General features: G+C 35.3%; 1 protein-coding gene and 1 long non-coding RNA gene across 3 annotated transcripts; one reads left to right on the forward strand and one right to left on the reverse strand.

Moving 5' to 3' along the window:
• The first annotated feature begins 869 nt into the window (after positions 1 to 869).
• On the forward strand, positions 870 to 11501 carry LOC113076374 (tyrosine-protein phosphatase non-receptor type 11-like). Of its 2 annotated transcripts, XR_003281166.1 has the most exons (17): positions 870 to 1108; positions 2491 to 2613; positions 3285 to 3479; positions 3601 to 3793; positions 4258 to 4377; positions 4784 to 4897; positions 5018 to 5114; positions 5229 to 5308; positions 5385 to 5543; positions 6532 to 6663; positions 6744 to 6898; positions 7629 to 7696; positions 7773 to 7924; positions 8898 to 9010; positions 9718 to 9802; positions 10157 to 10218; positions 10344 to 11501. XR_003281166.1 is itself a non-coding variant. In XM_026249021.1 (16 exons), the coding sequence occupies exons 1-15, from the start codon at positions 1095 to 1097 to the stop codon at positions 9785 to 9787; spliced, it is 1785 nt and encodes a 594-aa protein (XP_026104806.1). In that variant the 5' UTR covers positions 870 to 1094; the 3' UTR covers positions 9788 to 9802; positions 10344 to 11501. The 2 variants fall into 2 exon arrangements, 1 of the variants encoding a protein (XP_026104806.1); XM_026249021.1 differs by lacking the exon at positions 10157 to 10218.
• A 383-nt stretch (positions 11502 to 11884) lies between these two features.
• LOC113076375 (uncharacterized) lies at positions 11885 to 14377 on the reverse strand. The gene is made up of 2 exons (XR_003281167.1): positions 14124 to 14377; positions 11885 to 13447 (listed from the first exon to the last, which is right to left on the reverse strand). It is a non-coding gene; the product is annotated as an uncharacterized LOC113076375 (long non-coding RNA).
• Between the last annotated feature and the right edge of the window lie 5518 nt (positions 14378 to 19895).

Consider the following 19895-nt stretch of genomic DNA (forward strand, 5'->3'; position numbering starts at 1 on the left):
TTTTTTTTTGTAAAACAGACGATACATACATTGACTAGAATTGTCAGTATTGTAACTAAGTACAGAAACTATTTATTTTATTATATCTATACAGAATTATTTCGGGGCGATTTGGCTTTTTTGTTAAAAAAGAACACAAAAACAACACAAAGTACAAAAAGTTTATTTTTCTTTGATAATGGTGGTTAAAATGTATTTTAATTTGAATTAAATCTAATATATCAATGTAATATTATTAAAAAAGTAGCCTATATATTACTACAATAGAGATAATTGTTTATCCACAAAGGTAAAAATAGAATAAATAAAATAGAAATAGAAATATGACACTACCTTCATTATTTTACTAGAAATAGCGAAACAAAAACACTGTAAAATATTACAAAGCCTTAAATCTATCCTTTAATTGATTTGTATATTTTTCGTTCTCTGTTAATATTATTGCAATATGTTTATCGTAGTATTTGATTTTCAATTATTGTTGTTTTTATGGTTGCATTTGATTAGGTGTTCAAAATGTTGCAATAATAAAAATGAAAGGGGCAGTGATATGCTTTAGTGATATCCCTTTATTTGATATGTTTAAAACTATTTTTTTTATGACAACACTTCTTATGTTTATTCTGTTATATTCACTATACCGATCGTTATATGGTATATACTATTTTGACCTTTATATTTAATGTTTACAAAATAATTTTATTTTATACTTCACATAATTGCTTTAAAATGTTATTTAACCTAAAATCATGATAATGACAAAAAAATAAATAAATACAATTAAAATCTAATAACATTTTTTTGTTCTGTTGTTCTGGGCTCCGCCTCTAGAGGGCGCGTCAGTGAGGCGCGTCGCGCGCTGTGTGTCGCAGCTTTGGTGACGTTTTTCCAATCGACTCCAGAAACTCTCCGCCGCCGCGGCCTAGCGTTCCCGCTCCCTTTTCCCGTTATTTTCTTCACTCATGTCCGACTGTCCGAACCCAAACCGAGCGAAACCCGCTGCCTTATGACGCGCTGACCACGGGACGGTCGATTTAAACGCAGTTTTTTACCCGGAAAGCGAGTGAAATAACAGTAAACAGACTGAGGGAGCGATGACATCCCGAAGGTGAGGAACAAGCCAAAACAAACCTGATATTCTGTCAATTTCTCATTTATTTTACATGTATTATCACTGTCAGACATCCTATTTTTATGATAAATCAAACAAATGTTTGTTTTTACGTGTTTCAAGTGTGTACAATTCGAAAATAACGTGTTTAATTGAAGTTTTAATGATTTAAACCCAACAGGGCGAGACTAAACATGTTTGAGTCTAAAAGACGAGCTACTTTGAAATCACTGATTTTAGGATATTGAAATCTGTTTAATGATCTTGTTTCATATCTGCTGATAATGATTGGCAGGCCATATTGTAGATTTAACCACAAATAGGGATGTTCAACTGGAAAATGACATGACTGGAAAATGACATGACAGATGTGTGGTTTGAATTTGTTTCTTTTTGTAAGTTAGTTATTGGGGTCATCTGCAATGTAATCTGCATTATAGATAAAAAAAGAGGAATAGATGTCGGCATAATTCATCATATAAGCAAAACGAAATACACATTTAAAACTGGCTTAATGTCATAGCAATAGAAAAAAACTGTTGAAGCAAACTTTACTTTACAAAACATTTGACAACATATGATTTGTGTAGCATTTGTGACTTGCAATCGTTTTGTTGTCACTGTACTGTATTGCACAATAATGTCTAGGGTTATTATAGATAAAAAAATAAAATGAAATAAAATAAAACACAAAATACTTTTTTTCAGCTGGTTGCAGATGCTACATTTATTATTTTAGTTTAGTTTAACTTGATGTACAAAAATAACTAAAACTAAAACGGGAATAAAAATTAATAAAATATATATAAAAAAATGCATAAAAATGATTAAAACTCTTACAAATTACAATAAAAACAGAAAATATAAAAATTAATCTAATTCAAAATATAAAAAAACCCCAAAACTGCTTAAATGACAAAAACACAACCAAATTACTAAAACTATTTAAAAAATAAAACCAAAAATGACTAAAGCTGTAACGAAAATGACAATAAAATATAAAAATTAATCTAATTCAAAATATTGTTAAAAACAAAAAACTACTTAAAAGACAAAAACACAACAGAATTACTAAAACTGTAACTAAAATAGAATATATAAAAATGCAATAAATTCAAAATATTATTAAAAACAAACAAACAAAATTAGTAACAAAATTACTTCACAGATCTCTCCATATTTAATGTGCTATTATGATTTTATTTTTGAGCTGCATCTCTGGCATTTGATTCTGAATGATCTTTTTTTTCATATGATGGATTCTATTATTTAAGTAAATTTCTGCAGAGGTATTGCTTGTTGTCTAAAGTGTTAATGCCCACACATAGTATCTGATGTGATGAAGTGTTGACTGTGTAGTGTTTGTGTTGTGTCTGTAGATGGTTTCACCCCAACATCACAGGAGTGGAGGCGGAGAACCTTCTCCTCACTCGTGGTGTGGACGGCAGTTTCTTGGCCCGTCCCAGCAAAAGCAACCCTGGAGACTTTACGCTGTCTGTCAGGTAAGAGGTGACGGATAAATCGGGATTTAGACTGGGAATGTTAATACAAAATATCATGTTTTATGCACTTGACTGCATTGTAAAATAACCTGTTGAATTTAAATGTTAAAAAGTAAATAAAAAAGGGCAGAAATTTGTCGTAAAATACTGACAGTGTTTCCGTTTTCCTATTATGTGCCTGTATATTTAACAACTGTATATCTTTAAGTGATATAATGTTAATATACCTCTCTACGTGAATTTCAATCTAAACGTTTTACCTTATAAAGTATTGATATCCATCATAAAATGACAGTACTGTGTGGTTATGTCAGTGTTTAGGTGTTTATGAGACTTGGTAGCTTAATATATCCACGTGACTCTTTCAGTTTTGATCCCCTTAAATGAAAACCCTTTACCGTTGATTACTCAGTTCTAAAGTCAAAATTAAAAGTTTTTATGATTTATAGCCAGTGGACAAATATACATTTATTGTGGAGCCCTTCTATAAGTTATATAACAATTCATAATTTTTACTTGCAAAACCATAATTTTTCAACCTCTAATATAATTTTCACTGTAGATGACAAGGCAATTTAGTCATGTAAATATTTTGCATGTACATTTAGTGACACATTTTACACTAATCTGAAGTTTTAAGCAGACTGAAGTGAAGCTCTTCTCTTCACTAGGCGAAATGGAGCCGTCACCCACATTAAGATCCAAAACACGGGAGACTATTATGACCTGTACGGAGGAGAGAAGTTTGCCACCCTTGCTGAGCTGGTGCAGTATTACATGGAACATCACGGACAGCTGAAAGAAAAAAACGGAGACGTCATTGAGCTCAAATACCCGCTCAACTGTGCCGATCCCACTTCTGAGAGGTGAGTGCGAGCCTAGCTCATTATCTGTCTGTGCTTTCATGATATTGTGTTTTATAGGCCTTTTTATTGGCGTCTGAACCCGAACAGACTCCTCAGACATTGTCCTTTATTTTTCTGCAAGGTGGTTTCATGGTCACCTCTCTGGTCGTGAGGCCGAGAAGCTGTTGACAGAGAAGGGCAAGAATGGAAGTTTCCTGGTGAGAGAAAGTCAGAGTCACCCAGGAGATTTTGTGCTTTCCGTACGGACCGGGGACGACAAGACGGACACCAGCGACGGCAAACCCAAAGTCACACATGTCATGATACGCTGCCAGGTAAAGTTCACTTACACTTTTGACTTGAATGTCAAATGGGTTTTTTATTTTTTATTAAAAAAGGGGCAAGGAGGGTTAACTAAGTGTTGGGAACAAACTAGTTATTTAGTGGCCTCAGGTACTATAGATTAAAAAAATATAAATGGAAAATTTGTTAAATGAAAAGATGCAACTTATGTGATATACTCTTTGTGATTTAAAGTAGTAGTTGTTTCTACATTCATCTGCTCTTAAACCAACCATCACTGTTAAATAAACAAAGATATACATGCATACCTATTTATGCATGTATTTATTGATCAGCAATGCTTTAGACAATAAGGCTAAAATGCATTCTTATGTTTATTATGTGTTATTTAATTTTTGTTCTCGGTCTATATTGGAAACTTGTTTGAATTGGTTGATTTAGTTGTTTAACTGTTTTGTGTTATGTAATTGGGCTATAATTATTATTATTTTTTCAGCATGATCTGAAGTATGATGTTGGAGGTGGGGAGAAATTCGACTCCCTCACAGATCTGGTGGAGCATTACAAGAAAAACCCTATGGTGGAAACACTGGGGACAGTCCTGCAGCTCAAACAGGTGTGCGATTGACCATTTAAGTAAAGATGCATTTAGAAATGTATTTGTGAATCACAAAATTGTATGCTCAAATGAATACACTTACGCGCAATAGATTTGGGTCAGTTTTTTTTTTTTTTTTTTTAAGAAATTAATACTTTTTTATTCAGAAATGATGCTTTAAAATTCAGCGTTGCATCACAAGAATACATTTTTTTTAAATACATATTCAAATAGAAATTAGTTATTTGAATTGATAATAATATTTCACAATATTACTGTTTTTATTGTATTTTTGATAAAAAAAATGCAGTCTTGGTGAACAGGAGACTCTTCTTTCACTACACATTTTTGAACACTTACTTGAGAATTGAACAAGATTCTTCCTGACATGAGTTTTTCAGATGCAGTGTTATGTTTCTTGCAGCCTCTGAACACAACCCGCATCAATGCAGCAGAGATCGAAATTCGGGTTCGAGAGCTCAGCAAGCTGGCAGAGACCACAGATAAGGTCAAGCAGGGATTCTGGGAGGAGTTTGAGGTGAGAACCAATCAGCACCCAGTTTAGTGCCAGATTCAGCAGTGATCTGATTAACTGATCAATCAATGTATTCAGAAAAGGGTGGAGTTCTGACGATCATTTTTAATACTGTGTCCACAGACGCTTCAGCAGCAGGAGTGTAAACTGCTGTACAGTCGCAAAGATGGCCAGCGGCCAGAAAACAAAAACAAGAACAGATATAAAAACATTCTTCCCTGTGAGTGAACACCATCATCATCATCATCATCATGCAGGACTCTGAGTCACATGTACCACATGAGCCATCAATATCAGTAATACTGTTTTCTCTGTGTCTCCTCCTCTTCCTCAGTCGACCACACGCGAGTCGTGCTGACCGACGGTGACACGAACGAACCGGGCTTGGACTACATCAATGCCAACATCATCATGGTAATAAAGGTGCCTTCAAGTCCTATCAGAGCGATTGAAAGTTTGTGTAGTAACTTTTTCTCTGTTTGTTCCCCAGCCTGAAATCGAGACTAAGAGCAACAACTCCAAGCTGAAGAGGAGCTACATCGCCACACAGGGCTGCCTGCAAAACACCATCAGTGACTTCTGGAGGATGGTGTTTCAGGAGAACTCCCGAGTCATCGTTATGACCACGAAAGAAGTGGAACGGGGAAAGGTGAGGTGTTTCCCAAAATCTGGACCAGTTACAGACATTTTCCTTCTGGTTCATGCACTGATTTTTGTGTTGCTGAAAGAAATATCTAATCATGCAGACTTTGACCCAATTTAAACACATCTCGAATGGTACTAAAATGAATATTTCTGAACTTAAAATGAGTTGCCAAAAGTAGAGCCGGAAAATTTGGACAAAAATCTATTGCTAATTTATTTAGTAGTTCTTTATATATGATTCAAATTGAGATTTTAAAACAATAAAACATGACTTAAATAAATTTTTTTATAAAACATTATTTTGGCTAGTTTATTAATTTAATTATGTAGTTTATTTAGTTCTTAATGAACTAAAATACCTAAACTAAAATAAAAATGCATAAAACTAGGCATTAAAAAAGATTAATACTAATGACAATATGCACAACAAATAACTAAAGCTATAATATCTGTGATGGTTTGTAGGGATGCAAAATTTGCCTTATATTTGAATATGATTTAAATATCAATACAATAATGGTAATAAATAATAACAATAACAACAACAACTAAAGAGTTTATACAAAATGGCAAAATTTCACTGTAAAATAAAAAAGTCTAGTTATAGAAATACTTTTCATTTTACAGAAAAACATTAAAATTACTATACTAATATTTATAGCTGTCTTAACTTTCAAACCTTGTTATTTATTAAAGACTTTAAAGTTCATTTGCTGACGACTAGTGTTTCAGAGGGGTGGAAAAATTCCAGTAAATTTCTAAAACTTTCTGAAAGTTTCAAAACATTCTGGAAATTTACTAGAAATCTTCCACTGAAATTTAGAGAGCTGGTTGGCACATATTTTTCATTCTGAAATATCTAGCGCATGTATTTGTTGAAATAAATCACAGCCTTAGTTGATTTGATAGTTGCACGAAGCCATATCCAGGATTGTATTAATAGTTCATTGCTTGCTGAAATATTCTGAGATGAATAGTGTTTTTCTTCACAGAGTAAGTGTGTGAAGTATTGGCCTGACGTGTCTGCGCTGAAGGAGTATGGAGCCATGCGTGTGCGGAACGTGAAGGAAACAGTGGCGCACGATTACACCCTGCGAGAGCTGAAGCTGTCGAAAGTTGGACAGGTAAAGTCAACTGAAATGCTAACATCAACACAGAATGCAGGAGTCTTTCTCTAACACCTGGGCTCTGTCTGATCTTTTAGGGTAATACTGAGCGTACAGTGTGGCAGTATCATTTCCGCGCCTGGCCTGACCACGGTGTGCCCGGAGACCCTGGAGGCGTGCTGGACTTCCTGGAAGAGGTCAAAATGAAGCAGGAGAGCATAACCGGGGCTGGAGCCATCGTGGTGCACTGCAGGTTATGAGAACACAATCTAAAACTAAGGGTTCTGTGGGTCTTCAAATGGCTTAATGCACCCTTGCACAAATTAAGGCCATGAATAAATACATAAAGTCTTAAATTCACGGTTGCATGCACTGCAAAAAAATGAAAACTCTCCAATGTATTTTTGTATTTTTTACAATAACAATATCTAAACATCCTTAAATTAAACTACATTTGCTTAAGTTTTGATGTCTAGTATTCTGAGAAACTGAAGAAAATGAAGCATGTTTATGGTTAAAACAAAACAAAAAAAGTCTATGAAGAATTAATGTTTTCCCTTTGAATCAAGTTGATTTTTCCGAGCCCACTGGTGGATATTTGCTCTAGTTTTAACCATAAACTCAATGCATTTTGATCGGTTTCACTTGTCTCAAGACTTGGATGCTGTATTTTCAAACTTTGAATTGTTTCTAATTCAGCTCATTGTGTGCTTCCTATACACTGGCATTAAGAAAACATATTCCCTTCAATGTGTTCCTTCAGTTTCTTTAATTAGGTCTTAAATTTAACTTTAAACTCTGCACAAACCAAGACTTGCATGGGCTGATGTTTAAGATTTAAAAAAATGAAAACCGTTGTGGCATTTAATTCTTTTAGTTAGACATTAAGTTCGACTTTTAGTTTGAAACATTAGTACAAGTACTTTCATCATCAGGCGAGTGTGTGTGTTTGTTCTAAACTTGTGTTTCTGATTCTCCTGCAGTGCTGGGATTGGACGGACAGGAACTTTTATCGTGATTGATATTTTAATAGACATCATCAGAGAAAAGGGTAAAGTTTCTTATATGTTGATGCCACAGTAGCATCTTTATGTATAGTTCGATCTGACCTGCAGTCTGTTGTGCAGGAGTGGACTGTGATATCGACGTGCCCAAGACTATCCAGATGGTGCGATCTCAGCGTTCAGGAATGGTGCAGACAGAGGCCCAGTATCGCTTCATCTACATGGCTGTGCAGCATTATATTGAGACCCTACAGCGCCGCATAGAGGAGGAGCAGGTGTGCGACGCTTATATTCACAGAGGAGAGACATTTCACTCTATTGATATTATAGAGCTGCTGCAAACTGGGCTTTTTTTCATTTGATTTTAGATTAATAAGCCTGTGAAATGACGATAGTTATTCTTTTTATAATGATTATTACTGTTACCAAAACGTTTTTACAAAGTAAAACGAATCGAGATATAACGTTTGTAATATTACTATTACACATTAATATTACACTGTAAAAAAAAAAGTATTTAAGAAAAAAATCTTATGTGCATAAAATACGAAATAATATTTATTTTTACAAAACAAAAATGTAAATGTAGTATAAAATGATAATTTAAATGTTATTTTACAGAATAGCAAAAATATTATAATATTTTGGCTGTCTTAATTTATTCATTTTTTCTAAACTTTAAACCATATAGCTGTGATACTTGGAAGCTTAACAGATTTATTAATAGAGGAGCAAAACGGTGTAGATATGCCATGTTAAAAACATGAATTAGACTCATGGACGGTTTTAATTGAATAATAATAAAGTTTTTTTGTATTTTTTTTATTTGCTCCATGTTTGCTGTGGTTATTTGTAGGGCTGCACAATTTTATTTTATAGCAATATCACTGTAAAACAATAATACTAAATATTGTTTAATTATGATTGTTATTATTATTATTATTTCTACTGCTACGTTAGAAAATTACAAAATATAATAAAAAAAATTGAAATATAATTTTTGTGTAGTATTAATACTATTTAACTGTAAAATATAAATGGCATAATAATATAAAGTAATAATAATGGTATTTTATAGAACAACGTGTCTTAATCTATTCATATCCAAACAATAACTCTTTTATTTTGTAGGAAAATTCGTGGGAGACTTTAAAGCTTCTCTTTTGTTGACAACAGATTAACGAAAAGAGGAGCAAAATGGTGCAGGTTTGCAGTGTTCCCAAAATGACTGTTTGTTTTGACTTTCAGAAAAGTAAAATTAAAGGACGCGAGTACACCAACATCAAATATTCTCTCTCTGACCTGACCGGAGGAGATCAGAGCCCTCTGCCACCGTGCACGCCAACACCAACCTGTGCCGAGTGAGAACACACCTGACCTTTGCTCTCCACAACACACTATTTCATTCATTTCATAGAGAAATAGTGTCTGAGAAATAAATGGCAAATGAAGCAATAGATATTTAAATACCTTTTTTTCCTATGTTTTGTTTTAATTGTATAAAATATTTCCAAATCTAAATTTTGATTTGGAAACATCACATGTTATTTAAATACAAGGATTATGTATTATTATCATATTAAATATGCACTCATTTGCATACATTTTCAGAACAAATCTGAAAACTGGATAAAACCAGATGCAAAGTTCTTTAATCTGGTGAATTTTACAGCTTTTTATAGAACTTGGATTTATGTTTTCATTACTCCATAAAAAAATAATGTTAACAGGCTGAAAAAAAAACATATTTTCACCATGTTTTAGTTATATAAACCAGGTGAATGTTATATGAACAATCCTTTCTGTAAAAACAGAATATGATATATATATAGGTAGTAATACAACTGTGTGTATAAGTGGATTGTAATCACAATCTATAAACGCAAACCGATAAAAGTAAACTGAAAATGAACATTTAATAGTTTGTTTGTGCACAGATGAATAGTTTACAGTAAGACCAGCAACATGCATTAGAAAAATAGGGTCAGTTGTGATTTCATGCCAGCTATAATAAGTTGTGAAGTTGTCCCATGCTGTCTGGTTAAGATGTAAATCTGTGTGTTTTCAGCATGAGGGACGACAGCTCTCGAGTCTATGAGAATGTGGGTCTCATGCAACAGCAGAAGAGTCACAGATGAGACTTAAACTCACAGGTACGACGACTCACTCTTGGCCACAAAACATCACAGTATGTTCACTTCCAGATTCAACTGTTTCTTTAGTATTTTGACACATTTAAATTTGTTTTTAGATATTTTAGAGGCCCATTGACATAAAAAACGTATTAACACTTACTGTGTCTTTTTGACTCGGAGACGAATTGCCTAGTTAATGTTATTGCATTGGACTAAAACTTACTGAGTTTTACTGAGTCTCACTGAGTTTTCCTCACAGTTAACTGTAAACCTTTTTTTACATTTCTGAGTAGGAACGCTGACTTTTTAGCACAATACAAGGGTCAAAATGACATTATTCACCCAAAAGTCATTTCTGCTTGGATACTATAGATTTGATGTTGCTTGTACATGAAGACACAATAGTAACAGCTCTACGTCCATCTGCAATGCAGGTTTCCAAACGTTCACCTTTGTAAATAAAAGTGTTCAGTCATTGAATAGGCTTTTAAGTGTCTGTTTTGGCTCATTTCAGTCCAGTAATGATGTGTATCTTTCTTTCTTTTTTTTTTATTCACAGAATAAATGGTTTTTGTTGTTGCCAGACGCTCCTGAACACCTAAGAAGTGATCATGACTAAACCGAGAGATGACAAAAAAAAGACGAAAAAAAAAAAAACCATTCCAGAGACCGGTCAACACGAGCTCAGAGACATGTGGATGGAGTGAATCTCATTTCTCCTTCCAGCTACGTAGCCTTTTAACCCCACACTAAGAAACCACTGTGACGATCATGAAGCCTTATACAGAATAAACCCAAAACAGCCCCTGCGAAATCATGTTTTTTTTTTTTTTAGCTGTGGAGTTTTCTGAAATCGATTCAGGCTACTTTTAGCGAGTGTGGGAAAAGCTTATGCTCTTACATTGTCATTTCTTTTTCCATTTCTCCTAAACAAAGCAAGAACGCTTTCTGGAACACATCGAGTGTGATATTCAAACTGAAAATGGACACTATCATCACATACGCCTTTGCTAAAATAATTGGTAGCCGAAGAGAAGTGAAAAAAGAATGAGGTGCATCCCTTTCCTCGGCAAGTGAAAGAGATGCACCTCATTTTTTCCAATACAGTTCATTCATGTTATAATCTGTAAAAATGTCCTGTTTGTGCCATTCTAGTGCTAGTGCTAAATTCAGATCAGAGGATCCGAATCATTCTAGTCCACTTTCACAGCCTCTGCCTTCAGTTTAAGCCCAGCGTCCTTAAGACTTTGCTCCAAACGGCAGGAGAACTTCAGCACACCCTCGGTTTGCCTTTTTCACCCCCCTCAAGAGTGACGTCCTGACTCTTCCGTGGGACAAAACGTCCGTGTCACTGGCTTGTTTGTGTTAATGAATTATTGTTCTGTTGCATCAGGCCACCCAGCAGCTGCTTTGGCTTGACTGCAAAATCTGTTTCTTATTATTTTTTAATGATTTTGCTGTCTTTTAAAAAATATATATATATTTACGTCAAAGCAGCGTATGAACTTAATTTCCAAATCACTGTTTTAAGAATGACTGCACATTCGTAACCCTGGGGGATTTCTGCTTGTAAAGAGCTGTGGATATATTTATGGGTTTTAAAGTGTTATTCAGGCCCTCTATGATGGACAAACTTGACTTTTGGATTTGTTTTGCCAGGTCACATGCCTTTGTTTTCTTGCGATGCTAACTTTTTGGCTTTTGTAGATTTTGCAAGCTTCACTAAACCAAGCTTTTCTCGTGTTCAGCATCAGCAGTATTTCATTAATGGTTTGTTTAATGTTTTCGCAAGTGCTTCTTCCTTCATAACCATCTGTCTTAAGATCACCGTTACGTTCTTATTATCTGGCTTTGACTTTCTTGCTTTCTTCATCTTGATAGTTGATTCCTTGCATGTTTATAACATTGGTTTTCTGGCAGACGACGAGCTCAGCCCATCATGTATTCGGCGTACTGTAGTGTGTTTATCGTCCTGAAGTGCGTGAGCGTGTTTGTGTCTTGCAAACAAAACCGCTGTTTGTTTGCTTTCTCAAGTCCGGTCTTCTGTTTCTGCCATGTTTTTTGTTTCTTGTAAACATGACACACGTTCCTGTATGTCGGTGACCAGTTATCTTCCTTTACTTTCTTTTGAAACCAACAAAAAATGTCACGGTCCTCTTCGCTACATGGAAAGCATTACGATCCAAAGCAACTAATGTGAATTTTTGTCATCGTGAAGAGAACGAAACGGTTGTGGAACTCAATGCAAACTATATTTTTAAAACTTGTATATTGTACATGAATATCTTGTAGAGGAGAATGTACTTACTAAACATATGTAATTGCCATTAAGATATACTGTATGTTTAACCCAGCAGCATTTCTTCTCGTGCCAGACGGTGAGCCTTACAGAAGCTAATAGGGTTGATCGTGTTGTTCAGCTAGCAATGCAATTAACCAACATGAACTCCTTGATAACAATAAACAAGAAGCTCACCTCTTCATCGAGTCCTGTTTATTCACTGTAATCTGTGATTGACTTTGATTGGTGCATGGATGAATCTAAAGGAACGAAAATTTGCTAAAAATGTTCTCTCCCTCAGGTCATCTAAGACGTAGATGAATTTGTTTCTTCATCAGATTTGGAGAAATGTAGCATTCACCAAAGGATACTCTGCAGTGAATGGGTGCTGTCAGAATGAGAGTCCAAACTGACAGGGTTTCCGCGGGGTCTTAAAAAGTCTAAAATTTCCAAATCACAATTTAAGGCCTTAAAAAGTCTTAAATTTGCTGGAGTATTGTGTTCTAGGTCTTAAATCATTTTAAACAGGTCTTAATTTTCCTACGTCCATGTAAATCTCATTGAAACGCTCCCGCAGCGCTTTGGAATGTTTTTTTTTTATTTAATCCGTGGTGTTGTAGTTCCTTATTTCGCTAGTCCAAATATAATTGGCTGTATTACGACTACAAAATAGACCAATATGCAACCACCAATCAGCTTTGAGCTTTCATGTTATTGGCGCGAGTCTCTTGGATACCACAGACAGATGTAAAACGGATTTTTTATTCAGCTATGGGGAAGTGTAAGTTTAGCGATACTTGGCTTGAGAAACCTGAATTTAGTGCTTGGTTAAAGTCAGTTGCAAACAATGTATTTGAAGCCTACTGCATCTTATGCAAGAAAGCAATTAAATTGGTAACGTTGGGTGTACGGGCGCTGGAGTCTCATGCAAAAAGTTATAAACATCTAACTGCTGTGAAGGGTCTCCAGCAAACGACAGCCATCAGCCATTTCTTGCAAGTATCTGACGGCTCCAGCAATACTTCTACACTGCCTAGGCGAGGCCCACACAGTAGCTCCGCAACTCCCGCAATCGACCTCCTTGTCGCTTTTGGTCAGAGCCAACACTAAAAGCGGAGGTGCTCTGGGTTCTCCAAACGGTGACTAGACAACAGTCCTACAGTGCGAATGAGGAAATCGGGGAATTGTTTCAAACGATGTTTCCGGACTCTGAGATCGCTAAATCCTTCAGGTGCGGGAAAGATAAAACGTCATACATTACGCGCTTTGGAATAGCGGATTTTATAAAAAGAGAACTAATTTCCAAAATCACGGGACCGTTCGTGCTGATGTTCGACGAAAGTCTGAATCGCACCACCAAAACGAAACAGCTGGACCTGCACCTCAGTGTTGCCAACTCCTTTCAATGGAAAGTAGCTAAACCCTGCCTGAAAAGTCGCTAAATGTCGCTAGATGACGTAATATGCTAATTAGCATATTCATGACGTAAGTGCGTCATATTATCTTGCCCTTTCTGTGCTCATGTACTGCATTTTAAGGCAGCCAAAATTCTCAATAAAAGTTTTATTATTATATTTGAATGTTTCTGTTGTCCAACAACTGAATTAATATTATAATGACTGAAACGCGCCTATTAAGAATACATAACCAGCTCTCAAAGATGTTAATCTCTGCACTAAAATCCTATTTACGACATTTTCTAATGAAATCACATACACATAAGATTAAGATAATGATTGTACTGTGATTTCGGCTATACTTGTATGTAAAATAGAGTTAGAAGCAACAGAATATATTTTTTTAACTGAAAGTGCTGCTCCTCTCTGCTCGTTGAACATAGCAGATGCAGAGAGAGTGAGGCGTGTGCGCACGCTGGGAGAAATAGAGAGAGAGAGAGCTCGTGCGGCAGTACCGGAGAGTCTCAGAGACTAAATAAGGTCTGTCAAAAAAAGTCGCTAGATTTGTCGCTAGTCGCTTTTTTGGAAAAAAGTCGCTATGGGGGTCTGAAAAGTCGCTAAATCTAGCGACAAAGTCGCTAAGTTGGCAACACTGCTGCACCTACGTTTTTGGGAGGGCGGGGAGGTGCAGTCAAGATACCTGGGATCCCAGTTCATGGGGCATGCAACAGCTGTCTTCAGTACTATGTTCAGTTTGAATAAATTAATTTAGTTTGCAAGTAATTTTGAGACTGCGTTTCCTTTGTACGTTTTTTTTATGTCGTGATATAGGTCTTAAATTTCATTCATAATGGTCTTAAAAAGGTCTTAAAAAGTCTTAAATTTGACTTTGTGAAACCTGCAGAAACCCTGCAAACAGCTGATAAAAACATCACAATAATCCACATTGTTGGTTTGGGAATTATCAAATAACAGGTAATTTTCTGCAAAACAATATTATTTTTGTTTCATGGCCACTTTGACAAATCTCACATTAAATGCAATAAGAAGGCAAAAAGCAATGGGCCGAAGCTAGTTGATTTTGATGCGCTGGACTCTAATTTGATGTTGTGCAGCCGTTTCACTGCAGGCCCGTGAATTAAACTCTCAGAACTGCAGATCTGGATTTTCCTGGGAAGCTGCAAGTTCTCGAGGTGAACCTGCTTGCTATAAGCAAAGTAAAAGCTCAATGTGAAAAACCACAGGGTTTTCAATTGTTTCATATACAAGCCAGAATTTTTGGCTGAAGCCTGGAGCTTCTCGGATGTTTCTCCTGAGAAAAAGACGTCAATCCTCTGCTTCAGAAGAGATATTAAATTCTTAAACTGCTCAGATATGCAAATATACAAAATTCTGCAATCTCAGAATTTTAGTATCATTGTTATATTATAGTTTAATATTTAGATTTTATTTTTCTGTAAAGTTTTAGTAATTTCGTTGCATGTTTTTGTCATTTTTATTGTTTTCAAGTTTTAATATATATTTTAGTTAAATTTTTCATTTTTAGTTTTGACTTTTTTGTAGTTTAGTTGAATTTAGTGACTGTTGGGTTTTCGTCATGTTTTTAAGTTTAACGTTTTAGTTTTTCTTTGTGTGTGTGTTTTTGAAGTTTTTTCATTTAAAGTATTGGTAGTTTTGTTGTGTGTTAGTTTAGTAATTTTATTTTTAGTTATTAGTTTGTAGTAGTCATGTTAAACTACATGAAAATGAAAAATAAAATAGCTAAAATATAATAAGTTTTGTTTTAGTTCATGTTTATTTTATGCTTTTTTGAAATTATTTTACTATTTATATTTATATGATTTTAATCATAATGACCATGTCTCAGTATGGACTTAAAATATTTATCATTAAGATCAAATCATCTGTGCTTCTCCACATTTATTTTATAGCCATAAAACTCTTACTTTATGAACTATTGAATTATTAGTGCCCTTTTTGTTTTTTGGAGTGAAATGAAACGTTACTAAATACTGTATTAATTCTCATGAGTTTTGAAAACAAAATCTGGGTTATAATTAAAACAACATGAGTGTTAATTATTAATGCAACGTTGTCCACATGTTGGTGCATTTCATTACATCCAACTTTTATGGTTTAAATCACAAAATAAAGATTTAGATTCAGTTGCTTTTATCTATTTTTACACCAAACCTAATAGTAGAAAAAAATATAATATTTTGATGTTTTTTTGGGGGGTGGTGGGCGTTTTTAGAAATTATTTTGTACTTGAGAATAATCACCTGCTAGTTATCTTTGAGGTTTAATTATGGCAGAACCTTTAGATCCTAACACATGAGATATTCAGAGCAGACGAGGACACGGACCCTGAGGAGCCACAAGATGTTATTGACTGGCGTCTTGATAAAGCAGGAAAAGGTTAATCTGCCGTCTGTCTAGAGATGCAGTCCTGTGTTTGACAGTGAAGAGCGGCTCTACTTAAACAGCATGTGGAGATTCAGGACCAGATGAAGGACACAGAGTGTCACTGGTACAAATAATACATACATACATAAGGAGTTGTGTAGCATGTTCCGAAAGAAAGGGATTGATCTTCTTGATGCTGAATAAAGCCAATATGCAAGATCGGACCGTTTTAGCAATGTGGTCTGAGAAAATAAACCGATCATCAATCATAACTCCAGGTTTCTGGCTGTTTTGGAAGGAGTAATGGTTTATGTGCCTAACTGGATGGTGAAATTGTGAAGAAATAATGGAAGCACAAGCAGTTGTCTTGTCTTGGCAAGGTTGAGTTGAAGGTGATGGTCATTCTTCCAGCAAGAAATGTCTGTTAGACATGCTGAGATGTGAGCAGCTTCCATCGGATCATCAGGATGGAATGAGAGGTAGAGTTGAGTGTCATCAGCATAGCAGTGGTATGAAAAGTCAAATTTCTGAATGACAGAACCTATTGAAACTATGTAGACCGAGAAGAGAAGTGGTCCAAGAACTGAGCCCTGAGGCACCCCAGTAGTTATTGCGACGTGGACAACTCACTTCTCCCAGATACTTTGAAGGACCTATCTGATAGGTGAGATTTAAACCATTGAAGTGTCGTTCCTGAGATGCCCTTTGGTGCCAGTAGGGTTGAGAGGAGGATCTGGGGGTTAACCGTGTCAAAAGCAGTGGACAGATCGAGCAAGATAAATATTGAAGATTTGGAAACTGCTGTTGCCAGTCTTAGGGCTTCAAAAACTGAGAGCAAGGCAGTCTCAGTTGAATGTAAACATGTAAATAAAATAAGAATTAGGAACAGCAGTAGTGAAGAGTCAGACAGCAAGCAGATCACTCTGTCGCTGTCATTTTTTTGTCTCTTGTTCAGTCAGTGTCTTCATTCTTCTCCTGCTCAGCGATGTGAGGCTGTTAACTCTCTCGTGTCTCTTGAGACGCTTTTGATTCATGTGAAGCATTTTCTCATTCTGCTCACTCTCATCTTCCACTTTCATTTCACTTGACCCCTGAACAGCAGATCTCTGACCTGAGATCAGCGCCTGAATGAAAGAGTTACAGAGTGAATGCCATGTCAAGAGGAACCTGAACCATGATGGGCATGTTTTTAAACAGCAGCAGGCAAGGTACAGTCACAAGTGATCACACTTTCAGTATATGTGAAATAAAATAAACGTATACAATCTAAGCAAATTTTCAGTATTTCTTATTTTAATTAAGTTTAACTTGATGTTTTAAAATTAACTAAACAAAAGCCATATGTGTGTATGTATGTATATATATATATGTATATATATGTATATGTGTGTGTGTGTGTGTGTGCAAAAAATATATAAAAGAAAATGATTTAAACGCTAACAAAATAACACCAAAATTATTTTAGTTTTAGTCATTTTTAAAGGTGCTTTTGTCATTTTATTTATATTTGTATTAAGTATTCATATTTTATTTTCCATATTATATTTTTCAATTTCTGTGTAAAAATTTGAATGTGCTTTTGTCATTCTTGGCATTTAAAATGTTATCATTATATCTTATTTCTTATTTTAATTTTAGTAATTATTTGTATTTTATTTTTGTATGTAAATTAACCTTTTAGGCAGTTTTTTTCCCTTTAACGTTCTTTAGATTATTATTTCAATTTGTGTTCTACTAATTTTAGTACAACTTTTTAAATCTAATATTTAGATTGTATTGTATTTTAAAAAAATTTCAACGATTGAAAAAAGTTTTCATTAGTTTTAGTTGTAGTTACCAAAAACACATTTTTTGTTTATTTTATGGTGTTTTTTCTTATATTATTTGTCTGTAATTCTAGGGTAATTCGCTTCAAAACCATTCACAAGGGGGCAGTAGATTCACATAAGGGCACACAGTCACTGACAACTAATTTTGCTCAGTATTATTTCTAATTCTGACAAATTACAGCATAATTGGTCATTTCACTCACACAGAGGTGATTGTGACCTTTTAAAACTAATGAGCCGTGGTGAAAGATGGTGATTTGTAAAAGAAGAGAGTTCATGTGAGAACCAAACTGGATAACAAGATGCATATAACAGATTTTCTATATGTGTGTGTACAGATAACAGCCGTGATTTAAAATGAGTTATGATATACAGGCCTATAGGAAGAAATGCAGGCAGAGGGGTGGATATAACAAATAATTGAATCATCATCATCATCGTCTTCATCAGGTATGTGCTGTGTAAATGAATTGTGCTGTTTCTTTCTCATTGGATGGCGGCACGGCTCGGTCAGACAGGAGGGGGTGGGGGTTTGGCTTTTCTTCTCCCTAAAGACAGTATTAAAGCATCATTCCTGCATCACTGTGGAGGAGAAAGAGAGAGACACACATCTTCATCTGTGCTGCTGCTGCTGCTGAGTGCAGGAGGTGAGCGGTGAGTGACTTCACATCACTGACAGCTTGCATCAACTCTCATAATGCAACAGAGCTGATATTGAATGATTAAATGTGCTTGCATTTCAAGCATTTAGGGCAGGAATGCATTGGGTTAGGAGGTGCTTTATGGTTGTTGTGCATGTCTTTAAAATCTTGGACTGGTCATGGAAGCAGCTCTATTATTAGACATAGGCATTGCAAAAAGAAAACAACACAGATGGCAGAGACATTCATGCATGTTGTGCAATTAATGTGGCATGACTGCAATTGATCTTCAGTTTGTGCCACTCTTCTTTGGTGGAGTTAGGTCTGCTGGCATGACTTTAAATGCACAGTCTTTCTGAGCATTAAGTTTCACATGAATTGCATTGGGTTTTAGTTGCATAGATTGAAATCTGCTTAGCTCTGAATGAGACAGCTCATCAAATAGTTGTGAACAGCTCTGAGGGGCTTTTGAACAACATCTCAAAAGGCTGCTGATGAGTGTGCGTTATGTAATGGGAAGTTGCGTCTTTTCTCTTTGGGCCGTGCTTTTGTGTGCGAGACGGGGATCTGACGGCATTCAGAGGCAATAAATGTTGCTTGACAGACACATCTAGAAGTTTTTGAGCTTAAAAATAACCCTTTTGCTTTTGCATTTCAAAGCTTTGCAACATTTCAGATCATAGAAGAGCAAAGTCAGTCGCAGGAAATTGTTATGGCTCGGGGCGCCAATGAAGAATAGGTCACGATTGCATCCCATCCAGGTTTCTTGAAGTCATAGTCTAAACTCCAGCATTCTTTCAGCTCAGATCTTTCTCTAATTCCTCAACGCTTGACTGGCTGTGTGTGCGATTAGTGGGTTTCTTTGCTCTCAGCTATCGGATCTGAAAATACAAAGCTTACAGAGCATGGCTGTTGACACTTTACAAGACTTAATGGAAGCTTCTACTTCCTCAAGACAGGATGCTGAAAATTAAATGTACTCTACAGTTAAACTGATCACTGGTAGTAAGTATTAACCCTGTGGAGCCTGACACATTGCAACAATAGTCCAAAAATCATTTTATTTTAAATGGAACAGTATATTGGACCTTTAAGCATAAAATCTTTAAAAAAAAAAAACTGCATGTGTTTTTTGTTGAGCATCGTATTTGTTACATCAGACATTAATGGCTCATAATAGTGTGTTATAGAGAAAATATAGAGGAAAAAAATCTCAGAGGCCCAAATTTAGCAACAATATGGTTTGAAATTTGGTGCAGATGTTGATAATTATATGAACAAAAAAGTGAGATGACATTCTGATGCTTGTAAGGTAAATCATTTAAAGCTTTATAACAGCAGATGCTTACATAAAATAATATAAATATCAGTCACCACTCCATAGCTCCAATAATGTCTCAGTAATTGTTAGTTTTATGACCAAAACATATAATGCAATGCAATACAATGACAGTTGAGATATGAACAAACAAACCTTACCCAAAAGCCTGATGATCATATTTGAGACTCATTTGAACATGATATTCCTAAAAAAAATCAAGTAAACATAAATTGCTG

The sequence above is a fragment of the Carassius auratus genome, unplaced genomic scaffold (genome assembly GCF_003368295.1).
Source record: "Carassius auratus strain Wakin unplaced genomic scaffold, ASM336829v1 scaf_tig00020199, whole genome shotgun sequence".
NCBI classification, from domain to species: Eukaryota; Metazoa; Chordata; class Actinopteri; order Cypriniformes; family Cyprinidae; genus Carassius; species Carassius auratus.

What these genes read in the sequence shown, in the direction of transcription:
- LOC113076374 (XM_026249021.1), top strand. An exon ending in ATGTCATGATACGCTGCCAG is followed by an intron (nt 3,794 to 4,257) that starts GTAAAGTTCACT and finishes TTATTTTTTCAG; the next exon opens with CATGATCTGAAGTATGATGT. An exon ending in GATTCTGGGAGGAGTTTGAG is followed by an intron (nt 4,898 to 5,017) that starts GTGAGAACCAAT and finishes CTGTGTCCACAG; the next exon opens with ACGCTTCAGCAGCAGGAGTG.